The following is a 22,962-nucleotide window of genomic DNA, read 5'->3' as shown; positions in this document are numbered from 1 at the left end:
GCGATCTGGACACAGTCGGAAGTTGGAGTGTTCAGTGGAACGGAGATCTATAAATTCATAAATCAAGAAGCAACACATTCACGGATGAATTTCACTAGTGTTAGGGGACCTGTCACTAGGTCATATAAGTTGAACTGGTTTACTGACCTGAATAGCACTGTATCCCTGATTCCAGCACCACCCCATTCTAGAGATATGGCCCACTGTTGTATTGGCTCACTATATGCTAATTTGCTGTAGTTAGCCAACAGAATGGGAACTACCCACAAGCTGCCTAACGCTGATTGGTCAGCATCAGAGGCAGGCAAGCTAGCTCCACCCTATTGGCTAACTACAGCAATTTAGCATAGAGGGAGCCGCACCCCTTTTTTTTAAGGCACTTCTGAAAACTGTCACGGTTCTCTGAAACACAATTAGTCTCACGACATGTATGCCAGTTTTGCGGCTTGAATTGAGCAGAATTCTGACGCGTTTTGCTTTGAAAGAGTCCATGACTATGTCCGATATACGGAACAGACATCTCTGACCAGTGCCAAAAGGATGTGATTTCTGTCTAGAGCCCTTTCATTCTTGAAATCATTAAAGGGGTTGTTCCAGTATTAAATGTTATTGCAATATAATTCGGCATGAACAATTAATTTGTTTTGTAATTTACTTTGTTACTATAATGCTCCAGTTGCGAGATATTACCTTTACTTTATTATAATTGTGTCCCCTAGTGTTCAAATCTGTATAATGTGTAAGATGTACATCCTCCTACTGAGCTGAATGAGGGATGATGCATATGCTCAGTTCTACTCTCCAACTGCCAACAGCCAATAGAAAATGCATTCTCTGCTTGTCAATAAAGTAGTAGAGAAAAAGCTTTTATTCAGGAACACAGCTTGTAGTGTGGATGTAAGAAACACACAGGAGGTCCAGCAGTTTGCTTAGATGGAGAGAGCCTGTATACAGTACTGCTAACATACAGCGTTCAGCTCTCCCCTCTGCTGCTTATCCTCTCATGGTGTATAAGCTGCAGGCTCTCCCTCTTCTTTAGTTATATCAGGCTGAGCTCTCCCTCAAAAAAAGAGATGTAAGAGGGGGCATTTGTTAAGCTTCTCTTAGAGAGGAGGCAGAGGCAGTGAAACAGAAGGATCTGCCTGTACATCTATGACCCGGAGGGGGGGGGGGCTTCAGCTGAAATGACACGCCCCCTGAGCTGCCAGCTTGAAAAAAAATCTAGCAGAGCAATGAATGGGGAGATCTCTGAATACATGCAAGATACAGAACTGGTTCTAGCTTAGCTAGAAAGAGATTGTCATGCACTATATTAGGTCTGATTTTCTTTCTTTTTTTCATGAATTCTGGTACAACTCTGGTAATGGTCTGAGGACTCTGAGATCCCATTGCTAAAGTCTGACACATCAGAAAATTATTTTACTGTATTTCCCCTTTTCGTTAACGTACAGTATTTAACATGTCGATATTGAATGAAAAGAGCATGTGTGTCGTTTTGGAGAATAGGTTTATGCATTGCACTCCCACACTGACCTAACAGGCCTTCAGCATTTTGGGAAATATTTGACAAAGCATGAAGTTACTACCCAGAGCTAAAGGGGCTACTTTATGATACTTTCCGACCATGATAAGTATGGCTGCAGTAACACCCCAGACTCCATTCAGGATAATAGTTACAAATAAATTCCTATGGCACCGGAATCTTGTATCGGAGAGTTAGGCTGCGCTTATTGTGCTTTCATTATGAGTGTTCTGTGTTGGTATTCAGCGCAACAACCTGGCCCCCAGAATTTATCATCTGGGATTTTCTGAATCAAACCAATCAATATTAGGCTGAGGAGAAGGGAGGTTAAGAACAAAAGGGAGAATCAAAACACATTCTTTGTGCTTCATTGAGCAGTAAATATATATAGGCTCATTAGACCTTTTATTGATTATTTTCCATCCCAAGACTATTAATACATCATGACATTTTGTGTCTTTTATACAGTGGTTTCTGTTGTAATTATACATAACCTTTCTTTTTTAGCTCCTCCTGTGAAGAAAATGCGGACAGTTTTGAAAGGTGACGATGTTCTTCTGCAGTGTGACCTCCGGTCTAATCTGGCTAAGCCACAGTGGTTTGTAAATGGCTCCGACCCATTGGATAGTGATGATGCCCATCTTAGAGTGGGTATCGATGGACTATTTATCACCGATGCTCTTCTAGAACATAGCGGCGAATATAGTTGTTACTCTGAAGAAAGTGGTTTACAGTCCATAGTGACTTCATTTAATGTCAGTGTTTTGTTGGAACTACCAAAAGGGAAGATCTACTCTGAACCTACTCCAATTGTCCAGCTTCCAACACCAGCACCACAAGCTTCTTCCAAGTTGGAGTTTGTATACATATCCATAATTACTACCCTTGGTGGACTATGCATAGTTCTATCTATTGTTTTGCTATATGTATCTTGCCAGCAGAAAAAAAAAGGCAAATACAGCACCACCAACTCCAGAATAAATGCTGTAGAGCTTCAAACTGTATCGTCAAACTTCAAAGACAAGTCAGAAGACATGAACAATTATTCTGATGGTTGTCTTCAGATTATTCCTGGCGAGGCACCAACTAGCCCTTCAAGCAAAGTAAATCCTCCTCCTCCACCGCCACCACCACCTCTACCCTCTGAATTCACCAATGGCATCAGCACCCTTCCCAACATGCTACGGAAAATGAATGGGAACAGTTATATGCTGTTACGACAAAACGATGAGGCAAGCTCACCGTTGTATAACTCTTTCACAGAGGAGCTTAGCAAGATCCTGGAGAAGAGGAAACATACGCAATTGGTAGAAAAGTTGGATGAAAGTTCTGTTTAATAAAAACTGCTAAGAGACAGTGATGTAACACAATGCTACCTCAATGAACAATAATTTTTTTGAAAAGATTAACTTTTTATTATTTTCATTTTACTCATTCTGATCTCTATTTTTATTTATATAAACCAACACGGTGAAATTTTTTGACTTTTACATTACATAACTTTATCTGTGGAGTACTTGGGTTTTCCTCTGCTGTGAAGTTGAAGCCCTTAGATGGACATGTACAAGGAGACTTGTTCTCCTTGGTAAGAATTTCTGCTCCTGTCTATTCTGGAAAAACTATGACCAAAGTGAAAAAGGAAAAAAAAGACACAATAAGGTAAGGTTCTGCACTTTTGATTATTTTGCCAATGGTGGTATTTTTTTTGTAAAATTAGGCTCTGTTCACATCTGCATCAGAGCCTCAGTCGGCAGTATCTTCCATTTTTATGGCAAAAAAAGTGTTGCATGCAACCTTGATAGAACCTATTATAAGTCAGAAGAGTCCGTTGGGTGGCGTACGGTTCTGTCATAAAACAGGTCCGGGACAGCGCCGCGGCTTCTGTTATAAATGGAAGCCACAACGCAGATGTGGAGAGAGCCATAATTGTAGTCTATAGATTTCAATTATCCTTGTCAATTTATATTATTGCAGAGCGCAAAAGCCACAAGTACATAAGTTCGGGAAAAGGCACAAATTTCACCACTGGGGCACATTGGGAAGTATTCACAGTCCAGTTGACCTATATTTAATCGTACCCACTAAACATGGTCTGAAGTTTTTAGAAAAAAAAATTCTAGTCATATAATTCAAAATTATATATGTAAAGGTTCCTTTAGGTTCTCTGAATCGGAGATGTAAGAGAACCTCCGATTCAGAGAACCTACAGCAACCTTTAGATGTATAATTTTGAATTATATGACTAGCAATTTTTTTCTAAAAACTTCAGACTGGTATCTTACAGTGGTACATGATGAGTTCTATGTACCACTGTCATTCGATTTAGAAGACTAAATATTGGACAAGCTGGATGACCGATTAATGCAGAAATTAAGAAGGTCAATCCTCTATCTTGTGGCAGTTTCAGCAACAATGAAGACATTTCTGTTATCCCATCGATTAGCTATTATCACCAAGGGAAGCTGCCGCACATCCAGGAGAAGTGTAGTATTACATGTCACCAGTACCACCAGTGGCGGTTTAAGTAGACCATAGGCCCAGTAGGACACAGGCTCCCCTTCTCCACCGCAACGCCGTAACTATTGTTAAAATCTACCTTTTTGTGCAAGCATTAACAAATAGGTGTTACGATTCCCCTTTTCAATGGGCTGTGTCCCTACATACTGACAGTCTCCAACCATCGCTGACTATCACGCTGTGCAGGGACACATCCTCCTGACAAGGGGCATGGTAACACCCATTTGTCTGTCAGTCCTGGACTGAACAAAGACTTTGTGAAATACAAGGATTTCCTATAATAAACATGTCAGGAGAGGTTACTGATTCTCTATAAATCCAGTGACCCATGTCACTTCTTAGATTCTAGTCGTTTGTTTTTTTTTCCCCCTTTTCTTCTCTATCCGGTCCAGACCTCATGACAATTTCTCCCGGCCATTACACATTTCTGCAGAATTTGCCACTCAGATGTCTTTGGCTCCTCACTTTTCCAATATTTCCACACCTATAAACTAAGATAAAATTCTCATTTTGCCAAACACTGTGCCCCTAAATATAATTGTGTCAAACACTGTAAAGTAAAACACCACATACATTGTGCCCCCTGCAGACAGCGCCACACAGAACACCCCAGGAGACAGCGCCACACAGACCCACCACCTAAAAAGTGCGATACAGCCCCCTCTGTGTGATGCACTGCCCTCCTGTAGTTAGTGCCATGATTCGCGGCAAAAACATGACAAAACTGTGATGCGGTCTTTGGCCCCGGATAGCCGCCCATAACGGACGTATGGGAATCCGCCACAGCACGTCACCCATTGAAGACCATAGGTGACCATGTGGTCATGCTTTGTCATCCATAGTAAGCGCTACTCTTTGCAGTGGTTCTTCGCTTTTGCTAATAGAGGGGTCTCTAATGCATGGTAGAGTTAGTTAAAAAACACAGTACTTTCTATCAAGTATATTATTTGTAACCTCCACTAAAATATATATTTGCAGTTATAAACTTCATGCATTGCCGTTGCTAACTCTACAGTCCAGTCCATTAACATAATATTTTATAATCTTCATTTACTTACAAGACACTTAATCTGCAAAACTATCAGATTGATCCTAAAAATATTTGTAAAGCTCTGGGAACATCCCACATCAGTCTTACTTGACATTTCAGTAACAATGGACCCTGTGTCTCCTTCTCTGGGTTTATACAGGCAGAATAATGTACATTCATTATCAAATTAATTGTTTTGAGGTAACCGGCTTTGGCAAAGCCAACTATTATTCTCAAACTGAAAATGTAATTGTTTCCTATTTTTCCAAGATTCCAGAACCAGTGTATAAGATTTTGGTTTTATTCATCTTTTTATTAAAACATTCAACAGTAATGTACAAAACAGTTAGGCGAAGGCTGGGTTCACACCTGCGTCGCTGGTTTCTGTTGTTCTGCTTCGTCAGAGAAGCAGAACAAGGGAAAACTGGAAGAGACTGTTCCGTTGAACCACGGACCCCACCAGCGGCCAACGGAACTCATTGACTTTAGTAGGTTCTGTCGGTGTGTCCATAGTTCTACCGGAAACAATCGAAGCAACGAGCGCTCGTCGCCATACGTTATATAAAGCAATCAATGCTCCTTGTGAAAGCAGCTAACAAGCGCCGGTCAATGAGCTCTCTTTGATTGGCCCTCGCTTTCACGGCCCAGATCATACAACCCTTAGTGGACAGTTTATTTTGAGAAGCTATTTAAGACTTTGGGACACTTTTGCCCATCCCCATACATTATGTCTGCCATTGTATTGTATGTTTATTGTCTTGGTCGCCAAGACCCTCTGCTTAGCTCCAGCTTCCAGTAAACGTTTACCAGCGCAAGCTTTACGTTCAGTTCCTGGTTTTGTTTTGTACTAAATATTCTGGTAGCTGCTGAAAGCTTTACGTTCACCTTCTTATACGTACCACTGATCTGACATCCGCAACAACTGCGTAATAACTGCTTTACATAAAATGTTCTACTCGTCATAATAATCTCCCCACTAAGTGAATTTGTTCTGGGTTATATATGTACCCTGCAAAAGGTATGAAGCAAGCAGTGCCGCAGCAGCCTAGGAGCTTGTGTCCCCATGACAGAACTACTTTTAGTACATCTGTCTACCTTGGAACAATTTTTCAATTTACATATAGAATTAGTCTACATAAAAATTTTGCTAAACTATATATATATACATTAGATTATTTTGTATTGATCTTAGGTTACAGCCTGAATAATAGTTCAGAGCTGCATTCACGATACACAGGTTGCAGAACTGAAATCTCCTAACGTTTCTTACTGGCTCAATGTCTGTACTTTGCTCTGTTGATTTGCAGTCAGGGAGGTGTCAACTTTATTTCAGACACTGTACAGTTATCTGATGTAGGAACAACTAGCTATCCTTCTGCATTTTAACCCCTCTAGGACCACCCAGTGTTTGTATGTCAAAGAGGGAGGGGGTTGTATGGAGCCGGCTCATACGCTAGGGTTGTCACACTGTGTGATGCATGCTGTGTGGTCTAACAAAAGGCTACGCTTGTTGTATCTGCTATAATAGGACAGGTTTTTCACTTTTGCAACAGAAAGAGTTAAAGATTGAGAATAAACTACTGTAGCCACAGTAGCCAGAACATGATAATGCTTGGGCCTCACTATTGGTAGGTGTTATGGTTGCCAACTTTTCCACCTAAAAACACCTGCCAAGTTTTAGAGTGTGTTTATACGTGTCAGATTTGTGGTGTTTTTTTACCACAATTTTGCTCAAATCAAAAGGTAGTGTGCCCATGTCCGGCAGCTGAATGTGAGTACATCTGGCTCTTTGCTGCCTTGCCCACTGCAATCTTTCGCCAGCGCCACTCTCACACTTTACCTAGTCCTAAGGCTGCAAAGGTTTGACGGGCTAGGTGACATGACAAAGGAGGAGTATCCAATTTCCATAGGAAGTAATCTGACTACACACACACACACACACACACACACACACACACACACACACACCAATTCACCAAAGTGGGAGTTGCTCTTATGTAGGGCATCTCTGCCCTGGCTAATAGAGCAGGTTTCCATAGGTGACCCCCCCCCCCCCCCCCCCCCCGTCTACAATGTCCATATGCCATTCATAAAAACAACCCTTGTCGATATTCCCTGCAAAGAACCCATTCTTGATGATCTGGAAGGCCTGCTCCAGAATGTCTTCTCCACTTTATTTAGTTGCCATGAGGATAAAATGAGTGCGGTCTCAAATTGGTGAATTTCTGCCCTATAGGAAATGATTCATGGTGCCTTGTTCTAGAGACAAAACTTGTAGTATTAGATTTTTTTTAGTAGCTGATCTACATTATATTCCGGTATCTGAAACCTACTTACCTAAAATTAATTGAACTTCTTTGAGGTGTTCTTTATTCATCACTTATTAATATTTTACAGCAAGTAAATTTCCTGCCAAAATCCCTCCCCCACAAGAAAAATACAATCTGCTGTGACATTTAAATTATAGTCCTTGGTTTTTAGTTTGGACATCTTCTGAGTCGAGTAAGCTCTTAGAAAGATTGCGTTGTAAATTAGGTGCTTCATTTCTGATCACGTTTTCGAGTGATTACTTAATCCATCACTTTAGGCCAAAAAATATATTAAAAAAATCAATATGCTGGCTCATTACAGAGGGAGAATTGAATTCATTTATTGCGTGCGGACTACACTGAAGTCTACACAGAAGTAAGATTCTTAAGTTTGATCAATGTGGAAGAACTCTGCATATATGAGTGATCGTTTTACAACTGATTCTAGTCTGTGCTAAACAAAAAGAAATGAAACGTTTCCTTTGCTATGCAGGCATTCTAAAGCATAATTGATGCAGTTACAGTCTGTGCAAATGATGGGACAACCTACCATTGCTTTGTGGGCCTTTATTCCGTGCATGGTTTATGTTCCTACCCAACTTGTATCTATCTTTTTGCGCAGCAATGGTTTGTGTATATCCTCGTGGCATCTACAAAATGTAGATAGAATGATAATGTACATGCAACCAGAATGCGAAAGTTTGAGTTCCAATGTGGAGTACTTTTTGATATTTTATACATTTCATAAATAACTATGCTTTATTATTATAGGGTACTAATGCAGAGTCATAACTAGGGGAGGGTGGCAGGACATGTTACCTAGGTGCTGGTACCATTGGAGTCACCAACAAGCCACTATGCCTTGGCCTGGTTATTCAGATACATGGAGGGTGGAGGAAAGACTAGCTTATGACTCTATATACAGTACATTAGTGCAATACGTGTTCAATAGATAAAAAAAAAGTTTCTTCTGTGGGTCTACCAAGAGATGGTGCTAGTAAACTCTCATTCACCTGATACAAAGATTCTTCTTTCTAGAGACCTGGAAATAGAAGCAATGGCCACATAGTTAATAGTCGCATAGTCGGGCTGAAACCATCGTTCCAAAAGCATAGAACTGCCCAAAGTTTTCCTGCCAGGGCAGTGCCCAAAAGTTAGTTCTAATAACATGTAAAGGTTTTATGGGTGGCACCAGCCCTAGTAGTGCCCATACAATTATGTCAGCAGCAAACCAGTGCCCTTAAAATAGTGCCAGCCATAGAAGTGGCAATTAAAGGAAATGTGTCATCAGAAAATGACCTGTTTTTAATCAAGTTTTTATATTAAACATGTTTTCTAAGAATTTTCCGTGATTTTATATTTTAATTTTCCATGTCGTTCTATTAAAAAATAATCCTAACGTTTTCCGTCTGGCCACTAAGCCGCACAATAGACTGACCCTTCCTGTTCTGTAGAGATCACTTCTCAGCAGTCATCTCATTATCACAGGCAGGATAACAATGGCAGGTAACACATTATATATATATAACACATCAAACACAGGACCCACCATTGACAATAGGCAATAGACACAGTTCCCCTCCCATCCCTTCCTGCACAGTGGCTTCTATGGGAAAGTTTTCAAGGTGTGCTCGGTGAGAAGTCAATGGGTCCTTCTGTTCTCAGGTTCCTATGGTTGACATTGCTAATGCAAAGCATATCTCTAAATGGTGTTAACAGCAGCTCAGGCAAGATGACTGCCCCCATAAGCATGTACAGAAAATAGAATTTTAAAAAGTTGACAATAAAAAAATAACAGATCAGAAAACTCTGGTTTGAATTAGAAAAATAAAATATAGGTGATACATTCCCTTTAATAAGCTGAGCTAAATATGCTCTCTGCTATCGTGCTAACAGGTGTTCGTGTCAGATCCAGAAAAAGTTTCATAAGTAATGCCTCATGCCCTTTCCAGTGGATTTCAGCTCTGGCCAATAGCATACCTCCCAACCGTCCCGGATCAGGCGGGGCAGTCCCGGTTTCTCACCGCTGTCCCGGGCAGTCTGCAAAATGTCCAGCTGGGCGCTGCAGCTGTATCAAAACAGCTGATCGCTGCTGACAGGTGCCATGCATGCCAGACGACTGCAGCAGCGATCAGAAGAAGGCAGGAGTCTTGCGGCGGTGTTCTCACTGGGATCGATGCCGGCACGGGAGTGGACCAGTCACCTGACCTGTTATCTGACCTCACCGGTCAGGTGACTGGACTGGTCCACTCCCGGGCCGGCATCGACACCAGTGAGAGCGCCGCTGCAAGACTCCTGCCGCCTTCTGACGGTGAGTGACGTCAAAGCAGAGCGGAGAGTGGCAGCAGGAGGGCCGGCTACCTCTACCGCTCTCCGCTCTGGCGGCATTGTGTCACAAAGTATAAGGGGGTTGTGTTGCGCTACCTACAGGGGGCTGTGTATAGAGCTATCTACAGGGGGCCTGTGTGTGGAGAGATCTACAGGGGGGGCTGTGTGTGGTGCGATCTACAGGGGGGGCTGTGTGTGGTGCAATCAGCTGCTTCAAGGTCCAGCAAAATATTGTCATGTATCAAAAGAGGCATGGACTCACGGGACAGGGATGTAATATTACCACTTTACAAAGCATTAGTGAGGCCTCATCTAGAATATGCAGTCCAGTTCTGGGCTCCAGTTCATAGAAAGGATGCCCTGGAGTTGGAAAAAGTACAAAGAATAGCAACGAAGCTAATAAGGGGCAAGGAGAATCTAAGTTATGAGGAAAGATTAAAAGAACTAAACCTATTTAGCCTTGAGAAAAGACGACTAAGGGGGGACATGATTAACTTATATAAATATATGAATGGCACATACAAAAAATATGGTGAAATCCTGTTCCATGTAAAACCCCCTCAAAAAACAAGGGGGCACTCCCTCCGTCTGGAGAATAAAAGGTTCAACCTGCAGAGGCGACAAGCCGCTTTTACTGTGAGAACGGTGAATTTACGGAATAGCCTACCGCAGGAGCTGGTCGCAGCAGGGACAGTAGACGGCTTTAAAAAAGGCTTAGATAATTTCCTAGAACAAAAAAATATTAACTCCTATGTGTAGAAATTTTTTACTTCCCCTTTCCCATCCCACTTCCCTTTTCCCATCCCTTGGTTGAACTTGATGGACATGTGTCTTTTTTCAACCGTACAAACTATGTAATATCTACAGGGGGGGCTGTGTGTGGCTCTATCTATAGGGGGGGGGCTGTGTGTGGCGCTATCTAGGGGGGGGGGCTGTGTGTGGCGCTATCTACAGGGGGGCTGTGTGTGGCGCTGTCTACAGGGGGGCTCTGTGTGGCGCTGTCTACAGGGGGGCTCTGTGTGGCGCTGTCTACAGGGGGGCTGTGTGTGGAGCTATCTACTGGGGGGCTGTGTGTGGAGCCATCTACAGGGGGGGGGCTGTGTGTGGAGCCATCTACAGGGGGGGGGCTGTGTGTGGAGCTATCTACTGGGGGGGACTGTGTGTGGAGCGATCTACTAGGGGGCTGTGTGTGGAGCTATCTACAGGGGGACTGTGTCTGGCGCTATGTACAGGGGGGCTGTGTGTGGAGCAATCTACAGGGGGGCTCTGGTGCATGGTTTTTCCATTGACCGGTAGCAGAGTTACACAACTGGAAAAAAAAATCCCCATCATGTAACTCGGCTACCTGTCAATTGAAAAGTCATCCACCACAGGGTCTCCCCCTCTTGACTTTCATTGTTCTCACCCTTTTGGTTTGTCCTGCAGCTGCTGCCGTGATGAGCAAATGTTATACCCAAGTTAGGAAAAGTAACATAAAGACGATATAACCTGATCCATAATATCTTAGATATCCGGACAGTCTAGAGATCCGCAGTGAGAATGTGCGCTTGTTATTTGCAGAAGGATCTGGTCGTGATTTGATGTGTTTATGCGGGATATTGGGCGTGGTTAGCAGCGTGGCTTAAAAATGTTCCTCTTTTCCGAATTCAAAAGTTGGGAGGTATGCAATAGACAGAGGTTTTGCGTGAGGGTGCCCCCCTCGTGTCCATATGCCCCTTTTATGGTCTATAATTTTTGTTTGATCTTAGCCACTTTCATTATTGTTGCTATTGCCAGTAGCACACCAATGCTGGAAGCCATGTCCCACCAGCCCACCCAGCTACACTGTTTAATGGGTAGCTATTAACAATTTTGAGATCTCAAACTGCTGACCGGGTGATATAGGAGATGGTATTTTAAACGTACCTTTTTTCTCGGTCATGTAAGTTGCATGACCGAGAAACAATGTTAAATTCCACATAACGCGCTACCTGATGTGCAAGTGTTCCTGCACTGCACGCTGCAAGCCCCGACCCTCTGTTCTGACTGACTTCTCTAGTGGTCTCCTGATTGGCCGCTAGAGCTGTCACTCAGAGTAGAGAGTGGAACTTATGACCGCCACGATGGGGAGAATCAAACGTCTGTTTCTCAGCCGTGCAACTTGCATGACCAATTTAAAAAAGGTACGTTTAAAATGCCCATCCCCTCACCTATATCACCCTGTAAGCAGTGTTCAGGCCACATAACTGCTGACCGGTTCTCTTTAAATGCCCTTGTAGCGGGGAACATTTCTCATAATATTTTTGTAGGCTTGATATGTGGAGAAAAAAAACAAAGAGAGATGGCGCTCCTCTAAGGTGCTAACGTATGGATACATGATATTATTTGTAAAAGTGAGTTTTGATAGACTCACCTGATCTGGTTGTGCAAGATCATCAGCACAACTTTACTTTACTGCTCGTCAGGTGAATTCACCTTGGTCTCGGACACACTGTGCAAGCCCTTGGAGCAGACCCCTCAGGTGATAGCTCCAATATTTGGGTTTCTTTACCGTGGTCACTTGAAATGAAGAACCTTGGAAAAATGCTCCTTGCATCGGGTGCTCTTGTGTGGCTGGTTCAGTAATTCCACAGAACCATCGGATGAAACTTAAAGCAATTTATTTGTAAACAGACTAAAAAACAATAATAGTTACTGCTGCAACGTGTTTCAACCTTGTGCTGAGGTCTTCGTTGATGCCTGACGAAGACCTCAACATTTTTGTAGGTGAAGTTTCAATTTTGGAGAAATTGGCCCAAACAATGGTAAGAAAGCCGTCCGTCATTATGGGATATTTATTCCACATTCAACACAGACGTCCACGCAGTAAGCATTTAAATTCAGAACGGCGAAATATAACCCTTTTACGCTATCCATTTATCTCTTGTTGAATCAGCCACGATAGCCGACACGCTTAGTCTACATCAAATGCTATATTTTTTTCCCCTCTTGCATTGTATGCAGCTCAGCACAGTCCTTTGCATTTCAATGTCATTTATCTGCTGCTGGTTCAGTCATGAAAACAAATTACCGTTCCCTAGAATTGTGCCCAAAGCTTAACAAAACAGGACGTTTTTGTTACATTGTGAATGCCAATTGCGCTAAATGTTTTCTTCCAGTTCTTGGGGTTTGTTTGAGCTTATGGGAAAGGGAGAGAATTAGTTCTACTACATCTGCCAAAAGCTTCTAGCAAGAAGCAATTTTCCTTAGGCCTCATGCACACGACCGTAAGAGTTTTCACTGTCTGCAAATATGGATCCGACTGCTACGGTTCCACATCCGTAGCCGGCACGCAATTGCGGAAGCGCCGATAGGCTTCTATGGGAGAGTCCGTGCCGCAATTGTGGACAAGAATATGACATGTTCTATATTTTGCGGATCATTTCTACGACCTGGACACACATCCGTAAATATATACGGAAAGGGGTTCGTGGCCAATAGAAATGAATGGGATGAATTTCATCTGTAATTACGTATGAAAATTACGGTCGTGTACATGAGGCCGTCGGGCCCATTCACACGAACGTGAATAAGGTCCGTGTGCTTTGCATGGAAATCACGCGCAGCACAGGGACCCATTGATGTCAATGGGGCCGTTCAGACATGCGTGAGTTTTCACGCAGCGAGAGTCCGCTGACCAGATTCACATATGTTTTTCGTGCACGTGAATCGGATACGCTCGTGTGAATGAGGCCTTGTAACGAATGTGCAAGACTTTGATAATATTTATTTGAAGAGAATGACATTTCTAAATTTCTCTATTTTATGGTCTGCAATAACAATATGATAGTGGATGCCCAACACTTGACCCTTGAATTTTGGGGGAACCCAGGGGAAATTGGTTGGCCCAAAGAAAATGCTTCTGTGACTTTAATTTATTCAATGTATATCATTTATGTCCAATCATCTATGTAGTCAGTAGTGTAGCATTAGTGGGTTCAGGCTGTATAGTACAATCTTATAGTACAAAGATGACACCTAATTACTTTGGGTCCAGGACCTCCAGACTCTGCATGTCACTGGATAGTGGGGCAATCTCTCATAAATCGGAAATAAATCAGAATCTTTGTTTTAGGACCCACAAGTCAAGTTTACTCCGAGCTAATAGGAGAAATGTGTCTAGCTTTCTGGCGTAGAAAAGCCACGTTGCGACTTTTTAGCGGTTTCTACCACACTCTGCACTTTGCTTTTAAAGTGGGCCACCCACTGCCCTACATATTTACCATCATTTTATACCAGAAACAGGGGTAAACTATAGCGGAAGTCCTTGCCAGCTTCTGGCTGGCATTTATTTCACTCCGTGGCGCACGGACAACCGAAGATGCGATAAATATATCAAGAGACGTGCACCTCCTAACAGGAAACAACTTGGAGTAAGATGCACCACATTTATTAAGAATAAATATATATGAATATGTATTTATTTGTATTTGTTCTAACATACTGTGGCAACAGTAGCTACATGCAGTGTAGTGATTTTTGCAAGAAGCACTCAATATCCAGGTTTGGGACTATGCGGCGAGAGATATATATATCCACATGGTCCCAAACCTGGATATTGAGTGCTTCCTGCAAAAAAAAAAAAAATACATATATATATTATTTTATACCTCAACCTGATCTCCATCATTAATGCTGATCTTCTGGAGGATTTCAGGGACTACAGCAGATCACACATTTAAAGGTGGACTACGGTCATTACATGATGTATACATAGGCTGTTGCGAACGTCCCAATCAAATTACAGTAGATATCTTATTATATAGAACCCGAGATTTCAAGTAAGATTTCACAGCGAAAACTACAAGTTTCACTTTAAGACTGGATTCACACGAGCACATTACGCGTATTCCGGCCGCAAGTCCCGGACCGAACACACTGCAGGGAGCCGGGCTCCTAGCATCGTAGTTTATGTACGATGCTAGGAGTCCCTGCCTCTCCGTGGAACTGCTGTCCCGTACTGAAAACATGATTACAATACGGGACAGTTGTCCTGCAGCGAGGCAGAGACTCCTAGCGTCGTACGTAACTATGATGCTAGGAGCCCGGCTCCCTGCACTGTATTCGGTCCGGGACTTGCGGCCGAAATACGTTCCGTCCATTACGGACGTAATGTGCTCGTGTAAATCCAGCCTAAGTCTTCTACATTGCAATAATATTTCTGGAGAAAAAGTCAGCAGGTTCCAGAACGACGTTCACAGCAATTACCATTTTTCAAGTACCATCATCAAGCACGGTTTGGCATTGTAGGGGTCGTCCACCAATAATACAACAGCCCATTATAGGGTATAGAAATGGACATTTTGCTCATCAGCCTCTTCACTCATGGATTTCTATAACTCCGCATGGCCAAGGTCAGAAGTTTACATCTTTTGAAATGTTAGCAGGGGAAAAAAATTAAATAATAATGTGATTGGTGTGATCTATATCTTGCGTTTAGTCCATTTTATAACCATGTCACTGACTTCTAATGTTTTCTTTTCTCCCTCAAGGACGTGCGTACAGTATTTAACCACAAGAGGAGGCGATTGAAGAGCAGAGAAGATGGTAAAGAAGGAAACATGTGGCAGCAGAGCTTTGTATTATGAGGTCAATATAAAACTATCCAGACAAGAACAGCGTGCAAATAACGGCATCTGCGATTAGGAGATAATTATTCAAGATGGTCGGTTAATGGCGCCAGCTGTCCGCTTAATTCCTCTGGGGTCACCGCACACACTTCTGTGCGAATATTCAACGAAAGCAAGATAGAAAATGTAAGCAAGATTTTACTCCCAGAATGCACCTGGATCACAACACATCTTCGCTCGAAATCTTAACAAATGCTGAATAAAGCACTTTAGCTGGATTTATTTATTTTTTTGACTACGTTACCACCTTGTGCAACAAAATGGAGGATTACCACTGACTTAATCTGAGGACACTTCTACTAAAATAGATGCAGAGTCCTTTAAAAGCTGCATCGTCATTGACAGCTTAGGCCTCGATTCTGTTACCATGTTGTCATAGTTTTTGTATTCGGTTAAAAAAAAACTGCTTTTTATTTTGGTAAGACTACAGGTTCTTTGATTTGGTTGCTGTCGGCTCAGCCATATTTGTCTTCTCTTTACCATACCATTGCATGACTCGGACATTTTTTTTTTAATGGGGAAAATGTTACTGAATATCAGATCACATTCTCCTCAGGCCTACTGCTTCTTGGAAATGGTGGCCTGGTTGCCCATAGCAACCAATTAGAATTCAGACTTCAGTTTCTAAACTGCCATGGAAAAATAAAATATGTGGTTGTTATGGCAACAAAGGCACTTTATTATTTTCTAGTACAACAATTCTTAGAAATGAGTGCCAGTGGCCTTTAATCATAGGAATTAATAGGAAAATAACATTAAAAGGACAACAATCATCCGGCCGACAGCTATCTCCTCCACCCCCTATAAACCGTTGATTTGACCGAGCGTGCATGTTTATTTCAATAGGGAGACACCCCTCCCCCATCTGTAGGGGAACAAAAGATTGGGCATGTCCAAACACTTATTTCTCCCCAACAGCAGACATCAGGGCACAAGTGGCGTAACCCTACACATATTCGATCACATTCCAATGCTGCCAATGTGGAAGACCAACTGTATATGACTTTTTCTTCATGCATTTCCACAGCTGTTGGTTCCCTGTTTTTAGAGGACAGTGCATTGTGGTATCTGTTAGGTCACATGTCTGACAGTGGGGTGGAGATTAAGTGATGTCTGTTGCCAAGGGCAACCAGCAGAATTTTGATTGCAGCTATGAATAGGAGTGCAGAAAAGACAAAAAATAAGTAATGCCAATACTTTGCAAAGTTACTCAACTTACTTCAGGTATATTTAAAGCGGATCTGTCCCCTCTATATCATGCCCTAGGTAAGGGCAGCATATTACAGGGACAGGTACATTCTCCTATTAGCCAAGCCGCACCATTTTTTTTAATTTTGCACCGTTTTGGCTAATAGTAACGATCAAAGAATACACCAGACTCCATAGTTATGAATCCAGTGTATTTATGAGGCGAGCCGTTCCCCCTGCCTCTCCTGCCCCTCTGCATAAATAGAAGCCTGTCTATCACTGTCAGGTGGCAGCCTGTCCAATTTGTGGAGGTGGGGGCAACCTATCCGCTTTCGCACCGCTGCCATGGACGCACTTGGTGCTATGATGTCTGTTGATAGGGGATGGGAAATGGATTCCCATGATGTTAGTTTATATTTTGCCCTCACTGGGCGGTTTTCAGAGTCACTTTATAGTTATGTATATTTACACCACTTTTAAATACCTGGGCTAGTTACAGTCCATCTGTGCAGGGCACACTCACTTTATCCTATAAATATGTTTGTCGCCACAATGCGTTCCTGTGAGTGTAATAATATCTGTTCACGCCTTCAGGATTCTTTTATTCCACAGATGTTTCACAACCCACAAAATTATTATTATTATTGTTTGTATTTAATTGAAATTTTAAACTGGAAAATACAGATAATTTATATAAACTTTGCAAGAAATTTTAACAGTTTGTCAAATATGTACTATGTTTTTTAAAGGGACCCACTCATTAAATTGAAAGTCTGTAGACCTCGTAAACTTAAAGGGTCCGTCTGACGCTGCAGGGGAAATGTAGTATTACGTGACGGCTCTCCACTCTGGCTAATAGAGGGGGGTCCTGCATCGGGGGGTCCTAAGCCCTCCATGACATGCATATGCCCTATTAGGGCTTATAGAAAGGGGTTGTCTTGATGACCTATCTCCTTTTAAAAATATATTTAGCAATGCATAAATTATTAAATACATTAAAGGGTTATTCCCATCACACAAAGTGATGGACTATCGCTAGGATAACCAGAATTGTTATTTCATGGGGACTGCAAGTATTTACTAAAAGAGACATGTCAGGAGAGCTGAGCGGTTCTATTTAAGGGTAACCTGCTAAGATACATTTTTGGAACAGGTTTTTATTGGTTGAAATCTATTGTTTTCTAACCATATGTGCACAGATGGAATAAAAGCTCATGTCGTATTGACTAACATTTTTTTTTTTTTATATTGTTCACCACATTGTTTTTATATAAATTACTATTAACCTCATGTCTACTCTAAGGGTACCCATACACACTAGACAAAAGTCAGCCAAATCAGCGGACTTTGGCAAGATCATATGGGGATATCCCAACCTTTCCCTCAACAGCCAGACAGGGGAAAGGTGGTTGAATTTCAACATGCCCGATATTTACGAGAGATAAGCGGTTGACAGGTCTGGTAGTAGCATATTCCCTCTCTCCCCATTAAAAACAAATGTACCGCCTGCCACGTGTGCGTGTATGGGGGAGTTGGGAGGAATAGCGGTCAGCCGAACAAGCATTTGGCTGACATTTTAATTGTATGGGTAGCTGACCGTAGATGGGAAGATTTCCCCCGATCTGATCAGTGTTCCCATATTTATTGCGTGATTGCTGTTGATGTGTCAAGTAAAAACTGCTGTATGTTTCAGATTATAAATTAGTGGGGAAGGGGGAAAAAAAAAAACATAGGCGTTCCTCGTATAGGATGGGATTTATAACAAGGACATGTGATTGTGGAAGCAGATCATAAGTGAACAGAAAGGGGTGGTTATGGTACCCACCCTTTATCATTGTGCAGGACGGTCGGCACCATTTAATTCTTAAACATGGGGGGCCAATTGGCTCCGTGCTGCAACAGTATGCAGGCCTCTTGGAGTGGACACCGGTAGCTGGTTTGGCACCAGAACACCCGGTGAAAGTAAAGTCCAATGGATTCCAAATAGAAAAAGTCCCTCCATGTGGCGCTCCTGAGTTGCTTGTGGCTTCTGCCATTACGAAGTAATTACCTTTCTGGCACAAGCAACACAGGAGCGCCACATGAAGGAGTGATTGTTTTCTATTTGGAATCCATTGGACTCCGACCATAAGTTGCATGTAAGCAAATTAATATCTTGAAGTATACTTCTAGTTATGTAGCTGTGGATCTACTAAATTTAGCTACATGATGCAGAAAATAATACAAGAAGCAGTCCTATCCTGTCGATACAGGAAGGAATGTGCACAGAGTACAAATTGTAGATTTCTTATTACAAATCAATGAGCTCCATTTCAGCCGTAGTTACTGTGCTGTGATTCATGAAGTCCAACTAATATATCCCATTGTGCACTTGGGGCTCTCACACTTGGCAATGTCATGTGTAGACATATCTGCATCTGTTAGGTACCATAATATCCCGTTTGAGGGGAGAAGACATTTATAATGGAGCATGCCAGAATTTTTTTTTCTCACTAAGTCATTCGGAGGCACATAAAAAGGTGCGGCATCGACCTAGTCTATTGGTTCTGTATTGGGTGAATTTACACGTTGCGCATTCTGCACTGAAAATCCACTACAATCCCATGCACATGTATCAGAAAAAAAATTTGCACTGAATTCACGACATGCTGCAGATTTTTAAATATGCAGCATGTCCATTCTGCCGAAATACAAAAGGGGAAATCCGCCGCAAAATCCACATGTAAGGGGGTAGTCACAAGCGTCAGATTTTATTGCACAAATTTTCTGCGACTAAAAATCCGTTCCGTTCCTCTGATTGGAATTTGGAGAAATCCGTACACCTGCTGCAGAAACAACCACACTCAGAAAAATAGAACGGGTTTTCAGATGCAGAAAATTTCTGCAACAAAATCTGCGGATGTTGCTGCACCCTAAACACGTGGATTTGCAACAGATTCGAGACCACATCTGCAGCGGAAAAATCTGCTAAGTGTAAACTCACCCTTCTGAATCCATACAATACGGATCCCTAATTTGTTTGTGGGGAAAACCCTCACTCCTTAGTATTTGATGAATCCAGACCACATTCTGAAAAAGCTTAGGAGGGGTTTTCTACTTTTATATATGATGGGTAAACATAAAAGGATAAGCAGGAACTGATTTTTAGAACTTATGTACTTCATGCGGCATTTCTCACCGTAAAGAGCAGAAATGCAACCTATAAAAACATGTAGTACATACAACTGAAATAGGGAACATCAATCACCTAAGTTAATACTATCAGACCCGCATTCCTTGGTGATATTACGCACAGGGATTATCTCACTACAATTGCAGTAAATCGCTGCTCGTGTATCGCTATGCACCTAGAATTCTGCAAAAATAAAATCTGATCATTTTCATATTTTATGCATTTCAAAATTGCATGCACTTGAAAAAGCATCTACACATTTGATTTCATGCACCTCCCATAGGGTAGCACTAGCGGAGATAAATATTCCATGGCGATCTAACGTGACTGCACGCTTTAGTATTGCTAGCGTTCTTTAAATATACCAAATGCTGTTTACTGCGTCGTTCTACATTTACATTGCGTTTAGCATTACTGGGGGGAGTCTTTGGGGAGACCCACTGTGTCAAAGGACTGAAGGCTGGGTAACCCCTTTAGATTATTTTGAAATTCTAAAAATTCTTTTTAGATTCAATAAATTTTTTAAAACTATATAAAAAAGCCATTCCTCTAGCAAGTAGGGAGAACGTTTTGTTTTTGTGAAGCATTCGTTGGCATGTTCCTTTTTAAGGTTATCTGACATGCACTTTGTTGGCTGAACATTTCTGCCTTCTCCGTTTTTCTTTTTTGTCATTAAATTGCTTGCACCATCGAACATAAAAAAAACTTAAATAAAACAAGTTCCTTCGTTACTGGTTTATTTCAGTGTCTCTGGCAGGTACATTAAATCTTCCCAATAACGTAGTGCAAAACCCTAACCGTTCAATTGTGTGAAATGTAGCCGCTGGAAAACTACTTAGTGCCATTTAAATGAACCAATTCTAATGGAGAAAATGGTGCCAGATGCAAATGAAGGCCTCAGTTACCTTTTAATTACATTGTAACTTTTAAAAGCCAAAAATTACATTGCCCTCAAGTTACAAATAGTAAGACGCGTATTATACACCTTCGTGTATAAAGAGCTGAGCGCCAATAGCAGACTCAGCCCAAGTTTAAAAGTGTAAGGCCTTATTCACACGAACGTGTCCGTTTTGCGCGCGTTTCCGTGTGACATCCGTGTACGGTACTCCTCTGCATATATACACGAGAATAGAGCTCTTCAGGTCGCACACAGCGTTGGCTATGGGGCCCCTGGAGAGAAGTGACCCGCTCTAGATTGGTCTTGTCCCAATATTAATGGGTGATGAGAACCTGCCCAGGGAGATGGTGTCCACAGCTCATGCAATGTTAGCAAGTGAAATATGTACTCAAGTCATGAAAAAGGGATGTGGGCACCAGGACCTCCTGTTACGGGAGGTTAGGAGTGTAATGGTGTCAAGAGGCACCTAAAAAGGGCCTAATTTTTATCGTTGCTGCGGAGCCCTTCATCATCTATGTACACTACTTCTTATACACATCAATATACATGGGATTTACTGCTTTACATTATGCAGAATTATGTCTGAGAATTGACCGACGTTCTTTATATAGCGTACACATAATATAGTCGTTTAGAACTGCAATTACATAGAAATGCCGCATAGACTTGAATAGGGTTAAACCTATTTTGATGCTGTTGGTTAATTTTTTAACAAAGTTTACAATGCTCCTGCACATTCATTACAAGAGAAAAAATAAGAGCCTGTGAGATTTTAGTTGCATGTTCATGTAGACTGGCAATATTCATCCATAAAAGGTCACTAGAATAAGGTCTTTGGTTGGATTCGTTCCTGCAGCCTGAAGCCAAATGGCACAAGACATGCTTATGTGAATCTGTATAAATCAATGCGCTGCCTTTACCGCTCAGCCAGGTTGGTGATTTAAAGGAGTATAGATACATATAATTATTTTCATTGATGAAAGAACATAATAACCTTGTTAAAATTTGGCCCTTGGGGTGGGCATTCTTGAGGATGACAGTGGACCAGGGAGGCAGGGATTATTGACATAACCATGTCCATGCTTGTGGATGTAATAAAAAAGCACCATGTATAGACATCAATGTGTGCAGCTCTATGGCTATGGGGCAACCCCTTCCTCGCTCTTCCATGGTGCCTCATAGAGTTGAATAAAATGTGTACTACATTGCAGATATATAATTTCTTTAACACCCATGATATTGTGATCTATCGATTACACTCTAATTCTAGGGATATATTCCCACCTGTATTCCATAAATGATTGCGACTGAAAGATCCATTCTTTACATGTGATATTTATTTTTTTCTGCAGCATGTGCATGAATTTCTGAAAGCCCAATTAGGATAAAAGTTGGTTTAGTCTTCAAAACAGCGCCCCCCATTGAGTATAGATGACAGGTGCATTTTATATATCGGACTGGAGAATGTGATCACCTGCAATGTGTGCGTATCATAGAACATTCATAACTAACAGCTGTCACTTGGTGCCGTAGAAACCAATACGAAAAGCAAAATGCAGGTAAAAGGTGTATGTCAGCAATTACATGTATGGGTTTGCTGCTTGCTGCAGTCGGCCTCCTTTAGAAAGACATTTGATGTTTTATCGCTCTTTCAAAAATATATATTCAAATGGCATTAACTGTGGACAAATGTATATTATGTATTGGATGTTTTCCCCCATATATAGGGTATTCATCATGCACTTCATTGCATTATGTGGACTGTATTATTTCATTACCTTTGTGAAGTGATGTACAGATTAACTAAAATATATTTATATTTTATGTAATTAAGTATATAGTATTTTTTTTTAATACTATCAATATTGTATATTGCACATATGACAGTAAACACAAGTTTGTTACACGAAGAGCGGGCATGAAAGTTCTGTGAGGTCCTCACAAAGCTAAAATGTGGCTGCTCTTACCCAAAGTATGGGCAGTTTTCAGGAATGAAGTTCATAGTAATAAATTGGCCACTGGAATGGATGATGAGCGTTCATTAGCTTCATTTCACTTGCAGACTACACAGGGGGCGACTTAAAGAGGCTCTGTCACCAGATTTTCAAACCCGTATCTCGTATTGCAGCAGATCGGCGCTGCAATGTAGAGAACAGTAACGTTTTTTTTTCAAAAACAAGCATTTTTGGCCAGGTTATGAGCATTTTAATATTTATGCAAATGAGCCTTTCTTAAGTCCAACTGGGCGTGTATTGTGTGTGTGTGTGTGTGTGTGTGTGTGTGTGTGTGTGTGTGTGTGTGTGTAACATCTGGGCGTTTTTACTTGTTTTACTAGCTGGGCGTTGTGAAT

At 41.7% G+C, this 22,962-nt stretch overlaps 1 protein-coding gene across 3 annotated transcripts in view; it reads left to right on the top strand.

Annotated features, from left to right (window-relative positions):
* Nucleotides 1-22,696, top strand: part of SEMA4G (semaphorin 4G) — a 189,467-nt gene extending 166,771 nt beyond the window's left edge. For all 3 annotated transcript variants that reach the window (XM_075841054.1, XM_075841055.1, XM_075841056.1), the window contains 2 exons: nt 2,030-3,181; nt 15,217-22,696. In XM_075841054.1, coding sequence (XP_075697169.1) covers nt 2,030-2,859 — 830 coding nt within the window. In that variant the 3' untranslated portion in view covers nt 2,860-3,181; nt 15,217-22,696. The remainder of the gene's footprint in view (nt 1-2,029; nt 3,182-15,216) is intronic.
* Nucleotides 22,697-22,962: the final 266 nt, after the last annotated feature.

Source organism: Rhinoderma darwinii, chromosome 11, assembly GCF_050947455.1.
Source record: "Rhinoderma darwinii isolate aRhiDar2 chromosome 11, aRhiDar2.hap1, whole genome shotgun sequence".
NCBI lineage: Eukaryota > Metazoa > Chordata > Amphibia > Anura > Rhinodermatidae > Rhinoderma > Rhinoderma darwinii.
This window is presented reverse-complemented; position numbering and strand designations above follow the sequence as displayed.